The 13388-nt window shown below is 40.9% G+C and overlaps 1 protein-coding gene across 3 annotated transcripts in view; it reads right to left on the bottom strand.

The window, feature by feature from the left end:
* The window catches only part of ZDHHC20 (zDHHC palmitoyltransferase 20), a 97526-nt gene that overhangs the window by 53404 nt on the left and 30734 nt on the right, over positions 1 to 13388 (bottom strand). For all 3 annotated transcript variants that reach the window (XM_073583039.1, XM_073583038.1, XM_073583040.1), the window contains exon 2: positions 6399 to 6425. In XM_073583039.1, coding sequence (XP_073439140.1) covers positions 6399 to 6425 — 27 coding nt within the window. The remainder of the gene's footprint in view (positions 1 to 6398; positions 6426 to 13388) is intronic.

Raw genomic sequence — 13388 nt, 5'->3', positions numbered from 1 at the left:
TAATCAGTTGAACTGCTCCTTAGAGAAAGCCCGACACACTGAAATAGCAGCGAGATCTGCAGATGCCAAGTTATAGATCAGGAGTAGCTGAGCAGATTGATATATAGTTTTCCGAGAAAAGATTCAGTAATTTATCTCTGCTCATCCTGAATGTCACAACACAGCTTTCAGGTGACCCGGGACCACGGGCTCCTTTCCTGGCCCTAACACTAGAGGGCGCCCTAGCTCGCCCTGTTCACTGGGATACTTCAGATGGTGAAGACGCCAGGGCCTCCACCCTTGCCTTATCACCTAAGTTAGCCCTCAGTCTGTTCTCTTCCCCCATCGAGGGAAGAGAGGGCGCTACTGTGCACCTCAGTACACCAACCCAGCAATCACGGGCAACAAAGACAATGGGAAACTGAAAACTCCTCACACACAAAATATTCACGCACATATAACAGAAGAATCCTCCGAGGTGTGTAGGAAGTGGAAAAAAAACAAAAAAGGGAAGGAAAAGGAATTATCAAGCATACAAACCAAACAACAGACGCTTATAACTCCTCCAGTTGTCCTTCTCATACCAACTTTTCTTCCTCCTTTAGCCATGCAGCAAAAGCTTACTCTGACAAGGATTAGTAATAGAGCCCAGATTATAGAGGAAAGAGAGTGGCTAACAGAGCTCAGCTGTGAGCACAGTGATTTCCAACATGGCCGATTAACCCGTTCTGCCAGAAGGGATAAACACGTTTAATAAGAAGTGCTTCTTCTCAGTGCTGGAGTAGGAGCAACCTGACACTGCAGTCTTCTGGCTCCTCTCCGTCGTGGTAACACCGTGACAAAGAGCTTAGGAGTCCAGTGGGCGGTCCCTATTTATTGACTGACAGCCGTTAGTGTAGAAGTATGACTGACCACTGGACTCAAGCTTAAAATAAGCAAAAAAGGTTTATATCATAGGAATAGTAGCAATACTCGATATTCTCAATGGGAAAAAATATAATCAATCTGCTGAGCTCTGTGGTAGGTATTTTGGGAAAAATCTCCAAGCAGCGACAAAGGAGCATTAAGCCTAGAAATTATTAATAAAAGCAACGCAGGTGATAATTTTGCCCCCATTGTGTTTCAGTCTGCGTGATTTTCTACATGTTTCTGAACAGTGTTGTAGAAATCCTGCAGCAAACAAAGTTGATAATTTCAGGTCTTGTACTCTGGCCAGTTAGGAAACAGGGAGATTTAATAGAATTGTCCGGTGAAAATTAGACAGTGAAGTTGAACAATGAGTGGAACAGGCTGCCAAGAGAGGTTGTGAGTTCTCCTTCAATGGAAGTCTTCAAACAGAGGCTGGACAGACATTTGTCGGAGATGGTTTAGTGAGTCCTGCATTGAGCAGGGGGTTGGGACCAGATGACCCTGGAGGTCCCTTCCAACTCTACCATTCTATGATTCTATGATAACAGTCTATCAACTATGCACAGGGATAGGTGATAATTTATTGATTGGTGGGGGTCCGACCGCTGGGACCTGCCCTGATTAGCAAAATGGAGAACTTTTATTCCTTAGCTTGGTTTTCCGAATTCCCCATAGAGAATGAAAAGAGCGGCGGTTGGGTGTCCGTCCGGTGGCTCCAGTTTATGACTGTGATAAAAGTTCCCAATTCTGGAGATCGGTGATCTAGGGGTTGTCTAGTGAAAACAAGTTAAGCGAGGCAGAGCTGCTATTCTGTTAATTTTTAATAGTAAGTTTTTCTTTACTTGGATTTAACATCTGAGGAAATAATACTCATTCTACCATAAAACATTTTTTTGCATCAACTCAAACTCTGCAATAACATAATAGGAACCTTTTATTATCTATTTTTTACAGGCAGCATATAAAAAAATCTGTTTGACGTGTGACGATCGCACAGATATAGGGCTCGTTACAGCACAGCTATCAAAGCTGTAACCCATAACGAGCCACCGTCACCTGTCACATGAGCGGGACACCAGGCTCTTATTACATAACAGCAAGAAGGAGTGTCGAAAGCAAGGAAAAATATATTCATCTGTGCAAAAGAATTAGTTCACAGATACCTTTATACAGTCATATGTAAAAGTTTGGGCACCCCTATTAATGTTAACCTTTTTTCTTTATAACAATTTTGGTTTTTGCAACAGCTATTTCAGTTTCATATATCTAATAACTGATGGACTCAGTTATATTTCTGGATTCAAATGAGGTTTATTGTACTAACAGAAAATGTGCAATCTGCATTTAAACAAAATTTGATCGGTGCAAAAGTATGGGCACCCTTATCATTTTCTTGATTTGAACACTCCTAACTCCTTTTTACTGACTTCCTGAAGCACTAAATTGGTTTTGTAACCTCATTGAGCTTTGAACTTCATAGCCAGGTGTATCAAATCATGAGAAAAGGTATTTAAGGTGGCCACTTGCAAGTAGTTCTCCTATTTGATTCTCCTATGAAGAGTGGCATCATGGGCTCCTCAAATCAACTCTCAAATGATCTGAAAACAAAGATTATTCAACATAGCTTTTCAGGGGAAGGATACAAAAAGTTGTCTCAGAGATTTAACCTGTCAGTTTCCACTGTGAGGAACATAGTAAGGAAATGGAAGAACACAGGTACAGTTCTTGTTAAGCCCAGAAGTGGCAGGCCAAGAAAAATATCAGAAAGGCAGAGAAGAAGAATGGTGAGAACAGTCAAGGACAATCCACAGACCACCTCCAAAGACCTGCAGCATCATCTTGTTGCAGATGGTGTCACTGTGCATCGGTCAACAATACAGCACATGCATAACGCCTTTTTGTATGACCAAACAACTCAATCTTTGTTTCATCAGTCCACAGGACCTTCTTCCAAAATATAACTGGCTTGTCCAAATGTGCTTTTGCATACCTCAGGCGACTCTGTTTGTGGCGTGCTTGCAGAAACGGCTTCTTTCGCATCACTCTCCCATACAGCTTCTCCTTGTGCAAAGTGCGCTGTATTGTTGACCGATGCACAGTGACACCATCTGCAGCAAGATGATGCTGCAGGTCTTTGGAGGTGGTCTGTGGATTGTCCTTGACTGTTCTCACCATTCCTCTTCTCTGCCTTTCTGATATTTTTCTTGGCCTGCCACTTCTGGGCTTAACAAGAACTGTACCTGTGTTCTTCCATTTCCTTATTATGTTCCTCACAGTGGAAACTGACAGGTTAAATCTCTGAGACAACTTTTTGTATCCTTCCCCTGAAAAGCTATGTTGAATAATCTTTGTTTTCAGATCATTTGAGAGTTGTTTTGAGGAGCCCATGATGCCACTCTTCATAGGAGAATCTAATAGGAGAACTACTTGCAAGTGGCCACCTTAAATACCTTTTCTCATGATTTGATACACCTGGCTATGAAGTTCAAAGCTCAATGAGGTTACAAAACCAATTTAGTGCTTCAGGAAGTCAGTAAAAAGTAGTTAGGAGTGTTCAAATCAAGAAAATGATAAGGGTGCCCATACTTTTGCACCGGTCAAATTTTGTTTAAATGCAGATTGCACACTTTCTGTTAGTACAATAAACCTCATTTGAATCCAGAAATATAACTGAGTCCATCAGTTATTAGATATATGAAACTGAAATAGCTGTTGCAAAAACCAAAATTGTTATAAAGAAAAAAGGTTAACATTAATAGGGGTGCCCAAACTTTTACATATGACTGTAACAAACAAAAAATATATAATGCATGATACAGAAGCATGCAAAAATAATATGCAAAATAAGAGTGCATAATATATATACATACACACTGTATTTTGCTTATTAATATGCAAAATACTGAATATATATATATATATATATATATATATATACACACACAATATATATTTATATATATGTATATACATACACACACACACACACACTATATATTTATACATACACACACACGGTACACATACAGGTGCTTCTCACAGCATTACAATATCAAATTTTTTAATGGCCTTTTCTTAACAAACCTTTCAAGGCTGCGGTAATCCCGGTTGCTTGTGCACCTTTTTCTACCACACTTTTTCCACCACACTTTTTCCTTCCACTCAACTTTCCAATAATATGCTTGGATACAGAACTCTGAGCAGCCAGCTTCATTCGCAATGACCTTTTCTGGGTTACACTCCTTCTGGACATCTGTGAAGTCAGCAGTCTTCCCCATGATTGTGGAGCCTACTCAAAACACACTAAGGGACCTTTTTAACCCTTTAACTGGAGCTTTTTTCGGTTTTGCGTTTTCGTTTTTTCTCTCCTCTTCTTTCCAGAGCCATAAGTTTTTTATTTTTCCGTCAATATGGCCATGTGAGGGCTTGTTTGTAGCAGCACGAGCTGTACTTTTGAATGATACCATTGGTTTTACCATATAATGTACTAGAAAACGGGTAAAAAATTGCAAGTGCGGTGAAATTATTAAAAAATTGCAACCCCACACTTGTTTTTTATTTGGCTTTTTTGCTAGGTTTACTAAATGCTAAAACTGACCTGCCATTATGATTCTCCAGGTCATTACGAGTTCATAGATACCAAACATGTCTAGGTTCTTTTTTATCTAAGTGGTGAAAAAAAATCCAAACTTTGCTAAAAAAAAAATTGCGCCATTTTCCGATACCCGTAGCGTCTCCATTTTTCGTGATCTCGGGTCAGGTGAGGGCGTATTATTTGCGCGCCGAGCTGACGTTTTTATTGATACCATTTTGGTACAGATACAATCTTTTGATCGCCCGTTATTTTATTTTAATGTAAGGTCGCGGCAACCAAAAAAAAACCGTAATTATGACGTTTTGAATTTTTTTCTTGCTACACCGTTTAGCGATCAGGTTAATCCTTTTTTTATTAATAGATTGGGGGATTCTGAACACGCAGATGCCTACTATGTGTATGTTTGATTTTATTTTTATTGTTTTACTAGTTGGCCGTGCGAAATTTTCGCACATTGGTCGTCGGGGCACAGGCAATTTCAGAAAAAGCAAGCTTGTCAAATGTAAATGTATTTCATGAGATGATGAACACAGACATATTTATATATGTAGCTTGGTAAAACAATAAATTGGTTTGATAAGTAGAGGCCAAAAAATGTCTTCCGGATGAGGTGCCACCTGCAGGTCATTGTGTCTTTCTGTAGGTTTTTTGAAAATGAATGTTTAAACTGTATTTAGTGATAAAATTGTGGATGTGTGTTTTTTTGGTTCTTTTCTTGCTGAAGGGAGCAAGTTTATCTTTGAAATGGTGTATCGTGTGTGTGTGTGTGTGTGTGTGTGTGTGTGTGTGTGTGGAAATAATCACCGAAAAAGCATTGCATGTTTATAAATGTGTTTGCATATGTGACTTACCTGCAGTGAAGTGTGCAATCCTCCAATTTGGCTAAAATAGGCTGGGCAAGCAGTTCGGCAAGCTGGAAAGACCCCAAGGCAAATGCTTAGATTTGTTTGTGATGTCTGTAAGCAGCTTTGTGGTAGTGTGCTTTGTGGTACCACCTGTAGGTCATTTTTCCTTAATGCAGGTTTATGAAAATTAATGTTTAAACTGTATTTTGTGATCAAATCGTGGATGTGTGGTTTGTTTGGCTATTTTCTTGCTGAAGGGGGCAAGTTTACCTTTCAAATGGTGTATCATTTGTGTGTGTGGGTGCAGTATGAACGGAGATACAAAGTGATCACTGAAAAACAGTGTTTAGAAATAATAGAATAGATTTTGAATAGGGCGAAAAGGGGCTGATTTGAACTTTTTTTTTTTACATTTTTAAACTTTATTTTATTAGTTTTGGCATGCTTCAATAGTCTCCATAGGAGGCTAGAAACTGGGACAACTCGATCAGCTCTGCTACATAGAGGCGATGAGCAGATCGCCTCTATGTAGCTGAATTACTGACTTGCTATGAGCGCCGACCAGTGTCAGCGTTTGACAGCAGCAATTAACTAGTTAATAGCAGCGGGTGGATTGCGATTCCACCTGCAGCTATTGCGGGCACATGTCAGCTGTTCAAAACAGCTGACATGTCCCAGGAAAGATGTGGGCTCACCGACGGAACCCACATCAAAGGCAGGGATACAGACATCGGTGTAATAATACGTCAGATGTCAATAAGCGGTTGAACTCTTAGGAAGCCTTTGCAGGTGGTTTTTGTTAATTATTCTAATTTACTGAGATAATGACTTTTGGGTTTTCATTGGCTGTAAGCCATAATCATCAACAGAAATAAACACGTGAAATAGATCACTCTGTGTGTAATGACTCTATATAATATATGGAGTTTTACTTTTTGTATTGAAGAACTGAAATAAATTAACTTTTTGATGATATTCTAATTTTGTGAGATGCACATTATATACACACACACACATACATACACACACACGTATGTTTCTAAAATATAAAAACTGGAAAATAAATTTACCTTTTTCAGTGTTTGATTGTATTGTATCTGTAAGAAAAGCAAAAGAATAATTACAACAATTTCCATTAGGGTTTTAAAGGGGGGTGTCCAACAATAGACACAGAACCCCACCTATCAACAAAACATAGTTGTAAAGTTTCCCAATTCTCTTCACGACATGGCCGCAGTATGGAGGAGTGCGTACAGCACAAACCTCAGGCGTGCAGCCATTATGGTCTATGGGGCTGATAGAAATAGCCGAACGCTGTACGCAGGGGTTTCCCTCACACTTCTAGGTTCTCTATGGAGCAGAACGGCGCTTGATTACTGCTTCATTCAAAATACAGCAGGCGCCGGCTGTCGGGTAGGAGAATTGTTGGGCTCGGGATCTCTTGATCTCTGTCGTGCATCAATGCCTCAGGCCCATCACTAGGTGAACACACCATTTCACTTGCACTAAACTAATGTTTAAAGGGGTTTTTCGGAAATAAAAAAAAAAAAAAAATCGTAATTCTAAATAAAATTACTGAATTCCTTTAATTAGCAATCAGATGAGCGCATCGATCAGCAGGAGCCGGCCCAGCGGTCAGGTCAGCATTCCACGGCCGCAGAGAGCAGGAGCCTTGCAATCCACATGACTGCCGCCATCCCTGGTTCCTCTTCAGATTATCCAGCCTGGAGCGGCGCACATTTGGTGTTGTGCAAATGGCGACTGGAAAAAGTTTGCAGGGCTCCCGTCCCGCGTCCATGATGGAACACGGACCTGGTTGCTGGATCGAATCCTGCGTATCGATTCGCTCATATCTGATAGTGATTTGCTCCCTCAAAACAAGTGCAAATTGCTAATAATGACATTTTAAATGTATGTCTTCATTTTTTGCTATTCCTGGAGAAACCCATGATAACACAGGCCCCATTCTCATACATAAGAAAAAAGGACACAGGACATGGAGTTCTAAGTTTGGCATAAAATGGCCGTGGTGTTTATTTTGAGTTACTGAGCAACCAATTTTATTTCATCATAACCATTAAAACCATTAAATATCTCCATCACTGAATAAAATTATTACTCATGACCCAATCCTCCCTAAAACAGGAGATTATCTCACAAATAAACGACACCACAATACAATGAAATACTTTCTAACAGGGCGGGAGGGAGGGACCTAGAAATCTTCTTGAGGTAAACTGAGGTAACTGTCACAAACAGCTGAATATATACCACAAATTCTTCGCGCTCGTACTCTGTCAGCCAATCAAACAGGTTCAAAAAAAGAGCAGGAAGCCAATCTGCCTAACAGTGAAATATCACAGCTTACTGAAACATTAACTCTTTGTAAACCAGAGCTTAAAAATCCAACTGAACACCATCAAATTAATAGTTATGGGAGTTATCAAGCGACCCCCCTTGTATTCACTAAGGGGAGGGCGTTCATTAAAGTGTTTCCTTAAAGGGGTTGCCTGGTATAGAAAACATTTCTAAAAGCCCCTAATACGGCCTGTTATATAATAGTCGGGGGATCTTGGCTCAGGGGTGAATTTCGGTGGGGGAGCAGTAATGCTTAAAGGCGACGTGTGCAGGGCTAGTCCCCCAATATAGGCAATAAAATAAAGGCGGACACGGGTGGCCACAATTATATAACATTGTGTGTCAGAGGTGTTCAGCTTTGCACAGAATTATGGAATCCAGAAGTATAATGGTTAATTCCCGTCAGACAAGTCGCACCTGATAATGAGAACAACAGGGGAACAAGTCAGCTGACAAGATGGTGGCAGCGGCCTCCTCCCTACATACAAACTCAGTGATTAGCCGGGGTTATTGGTCAAGTCATGCAAACAGATGACGCAAGGGAAGTTACTGAGCAGCCTGTCAGCTTCCTCATCCCAAATGCACGGGGCCTGCGGGCCACAGAAGCCATTCCTGAGATTCCAGACAGAACACCTAGGGTGTATCCGACCATACGGAAGTCGAGCAGACCGGGACCTGTGGGAATGTGCGGAATAAAGGACTACAGCGAGGGGACATTCATTCTAGGATCATCATTGTATCTCCCAAGGAAAATCTGTCAACCAATTTCTCCACCTGAGTAATGAGGTCTGGGAAGGAAAACTCATTTCTTTTTAAAGGCAATTGTGTTACGGGGGGGGGGAATCAATTCTGGTTGTTTTTCCATGTGAAGCAGCTTTTCGCAGAAGCAAAGGCCATTTCACAGTTAAGAGGATTGAAAGTATTAAAAAACACATTTTCTGATCAGGAATGTATATTTTTAGGACCTTCATATATTAGCCAGAGAGAATATCAGCTACAAAGCATCCCAGGCTTGGAAGGACCAAGAGCATCTAAGCGTCGCATGAACAACCACTGATTTTAACATCTTAAAGGGAATCTGTCACTGGGTTTTTGCCACCCCATGTGAATCAGGATCCAGCGATGTGTCACTTACTGGGCTCCTTTCCGTAGTTTTGATAAAATCCCTGTTTTCTCTGCAGCAGATTTACCAGTTCTCAGGATGTTTACCTCTGTATAACACCACCCACACCACTGATTGGCAGCTTTCTGCCTATGCACAGTATACACAAAGCTGCCAAACTGTGGTGTGGGTGGTATAATATAGAGCTCATTAATATGGACAACTACATGGAAGGTTTACTAGTCTTGTAGTAATAATATGCTGATAAATGAGTGTTTTTATCAAAAATATGACAAGAAGCCCAGTAAGTGACACATTGCTGGAATCTGGGTCTGCTGCTCTGAGATTAGGTGGAAAGAAATCTGATGACAGACTCCCTTTAAGTACCTGGTAAAATTTTGTTGTTTGTGCTTAGTTTTTTCTCTCCCTTTGTTTCATCATTTCAATTTTTCCATCCACATTGCAATATTAAGTCCTGTTTTTGCATTATAGGTTGTAGCTTTGAATAACATAATTTATGTTAGTGGAAAACACTTGCACCCCCTGCAATTCCGCCATTATTTTGGGGGTTTTCTTTTAGCGGTGAAAGTAACCTGGTAACATGATTCTTCAGGTCAGTTCATTTACGGTGATAACAAATTTGTCCAATTTTTTTATTCTTTTTAGAAAAAGGTGAAAAAAAATATTGTGAAATTCTTATATAAAAAGTATTGTCGGTGTCACTTTGAGACCCGTAACTTATTTATTTTTTCTGTCGACTGAGCTGGGTGAGGGCTTGTTTTTTTTTTGCGCAGGAAGCAGACATTTTTCTTAATATCACATTAGGGAACTGATGACATTTTGATTGCTTTTATTTTTAAAAGATTTTTTTTTTTTTTTTTTGGGAGGGGGGGGGGGGGGGAGTGTGAAGACTGAAACAAGATCATTCTGGAGATTCCTTTTTTTTCCTCTACATTTAATGTACGGGTGAAATCATATGTTTTGATAGATTGGGCTTTTTTTTCTCTACATTGATACTCATGTTTTGTCGGTTTTTTTTTTCCCTCACTATTTTAACCTATTTGTTTTTTTTCTTCAGTAAAATTATATAGCAAAGTGAATGGTGTTACACAATGTTGTACAAAACTAAAACTTGTCCCATTGTCAGAGATACTAGGGCTTAGACCTTCAGCAATCAATAATTGCTTATGATTTGGAGAATAACCTTCTCAGCAGGTGGCCCCATTCTGCGCTTCATATTTAGGTAATTTTATGTTATGTTTTATGATCAGGCGGCGTCCAAATCATCCTGGAAAATAACTACATCACTGAGGTTTCTGTATGTTCAAAATGTGATGCTTCACCCCCTCGCTAAGAAATATTAAAGAGATACTCCAAAGAAAGACGTTAATGACCTCCATAGGAACTTTGATAACTTGGGTCCCAATGACTTTGAAAAACCCAAGTCTCGTGTCCCATGTTGCTACTCTGAAGCATCAACGAAGTTAGAGGAGATGGATATGCCATAAATCCTCTTCAATAATGTCTTGACAGGTATGGGACTCATGACCATGCCAAAAATGGTTGCCACATCCAAGTACGAAATGCTGAGCACCTGATGCCACCAGGGCTGTGGGGTTGGAGTCGGACCCCATTTTGGTGGAGTCGGAGTCATGGAAATTGAGGAGTCGGAGGTTTAGCTTACCAGCAGGGCTGTGGAATCGGAACCTATTTTGGTGGAGTAGGAGTCGGTGTCATGGAATTTGAGGAGTCAGAGTTGGAGTCAGAGGTTTGGCTTACTGACTCCACAGCCCTAGATGCCACTTCTCCACCAATTCTTTGCCTGAATGTGGCAGCCACCTCCTAAAGACAGGTGGACATTGAGGCTCACTCATCGTCGTATATCAACAATGAGACCCCCATATATATTAACTCCACACTCTTTGCAATTCTCGCTACTTGCTATTGCCTATACATCATCTTCTTACTCTGGATAATAAAAAAATATTAAGAACTATTCTTATGTGCTACTCTTGTCCAACACTTGGTAGGGGCAGCCATGCCCAAGTCAAGGTGGAGCGGTGGAAGTGCTGGTGGAACATCGTCTTGAACACATACAAACATTTCTCCTGAAGACCACCAGTAAAGAAGCTCCAGCAGAGACACCTACTGTCGGCATAATCTGTTTCTAGGCACAAGCGAAGAACTTTTCAGATTATTCATTAACAACTCCCCAATGAGTAACTCCAATAGAGTTATGGAGGAAGTAAGGGACACGCTCGATTACTAGTGAGGGACATTTTCATTTCCACCTCTGCCATCATTACTACAATAACAGAGATTAAAAACAATAGATTTCACAGACGGAAGGAACAAAGTGGAGAACTTTCTCACACAGACCAAGTTGTTATAAGACTAGTCTTCAGGTCCCAAACAAGCTGTTGTGATGTCACCAGACTGCAGCCCACGGATCTCATCTGTGCTCCGAAGCCAACAACCTCCGCCATCAAACCCCGGCAGCTTTTAGGTGTTGAATCTGGTAAAAAATATGAGAGATTCTCGAGAACCCCTTGACAGATTCACAAGCAACACGACACATCCACAGACACTGGATTATAGTAAATGATCGGACGTTTTACTGTAAAGCAATAATCGTAATCAATTCCAGATTGAGAAAAGTATCAACTGTGAAAGTCCTCACTCTGGTTACTCCCCCTTTCAGTTAAAATCATCTCTGGAGGCGGAGTCTCAGGGAGATCCATGTCCGGCCCAGAGATCTTAACAGCTCATTTACATATTAAGAAAAATGGGGAGTTCTCTGTAATGAGATACTGGATCGCAGATATCAAGGTATCACTTTATTCAGCTTCACATGACTTACATGCCCATATAGACTGTTTAGGAGGACTGTCGCTTTTTTTTTTCTCTTCATTAGTACTGGCACAAAAACACCTATCCTAAGTTAATTTCTTCTATAGTATTATCTATTTAGTTGCCATGTAATGAATAGTGGCACCTTTTTTCACATGGCAGCACATGAATACATGCAGAAAATCCTAAATTTCCTTGCAGTGCAGCACTTTCCGCCATTGCTATTTCTCCCACACGCTCCCCACTCCATCATCAGGCACTAGCACATCTTCTATAAAGCTGTAAGTCTCCAGTAGCTCATACACGGGCATCGCTGTGCACCTTGGCAGCTTCTTGCCTCAGTTCTTCACTGCTTGACTCCTGGCTCTGGCCCCTGCCACATGTCCGTACACATCAGGTCTCGCTTCAGTACCTCTTCTAATAGAAGTCGACTTCTCTAGGTTGTACGTAATGGACGAGGGAGTCTCGTAATTACACGCGGTCATGGCATGTGAAGAGGAGCCAAAAGCCTTCAAATCATACCCTCAGTAAGGACTAGTCTATAGAAAAACAATGGTGTCTGATATTAGGGAACTGTTGTACATATATACACCGTGATCCCAGCGATGTGTCACTTACTGGGCTGCTTGATGCAGTTCTGATTACTGTAAATCCCTGTTTTCTCTATTGCCGATTCATGAGTTCTCTGAACATGGAGCTCTGTATAATCCCGCCCACATCACTGATTGGCTGCTTTCTATGTACACTTTGCATAGGCAGAAAGCTGCCAATCAGTGATGAGGGGCGGGGCTATACTGCACTCATGAATAGGGAGGACTACATGGCAGACGGTTTACTAGTCCTCTAGTGATAATCCCCTGCTGATAAATCAATGTTTTTTATCGAAAGTAAGGATTGCAGCCCAGCAAGGGACCTCACTGAAATTAAGGTCTCAATTTTTACACAATGGTGCTCTCAGTATAAATGGAAAAAACTTGGCGACAAATTCCCTTTATGCACACAACAGCATTTATTTATTGGGCTTTGCTTAGCTAGCGCCATCATATTCCGCAGCTTTTCATATTTATTAATACCACTGCCCCCATTGGGGCTCACAATCTAGATTCCCTATCAGTATGGTCTTTGGAGTGTGGGAGGAAACCAGAGAACCCGGAGGAAACCCACGCAAACACGGGGAGAACATACAAGCTCCTTGCAGATGTTGTTGTCCTTGTAGGGATTTGAACCCAGGACCCCAGCGCTGCAAGACAGGAGCGCTAATCACTGAGCCACCATGTTCTCATACGGTGCTGTGTTACAATACAGAAGCATTGCTTCTAGAAGGAGAAAAACTGCGTATTATAAGTGTTTAATGGAGAAATTCACATATGGAAACCAAGAGACGATGCATTAGGGACCTATCCTTGTCTACGGGCTCTATATTGCACAGTATGGATAGGTCACATGAATATAAGTTTATGAAACCAAACAAAATTGACAATACAGGTATTAAAAAGGGGTTGTTCACCTTTGGGGACAATTATTTATAGAAGGTTAAAAATTATTTCAATTGGGTCTCATGAAAATGTTGGCCCCACTTGGCTTTTACAGGCTTTTTTTCCCAAGCACATTCAACTCTGATGTGGTCTCTGGTCAGAAATCAGCTGAGCTATCGGAAAGAGACATAAAAGAGTGAAAAGATTCCCCCATCAGACCATCATAGTGGTCTTACTTACAAATTCTTAGCTACAGGGAACCTGACAGCTGCCGG

Source organism: Dendrobates tinctorius, unplaced genomic scaffold (assembly GCF_039654945.1).
Source record: "Dendrobates tinctorius isolate UK_male_01 unplaced genomic scaffold, ASM3965494v1 ptg000075l, whole genome shotgun sequence".
NCBI classification, from domain to species: Eukaryota; Metazoa; Chordata; class Amphibia; order Anura; family Dendrobatidae; genus Dendrobates; species Dendrobates tinctorius.
Note: the sequence above shows the minus strand (reverse complement) of the source record. Positions and strands in the feature narration are given on the sequence as shown.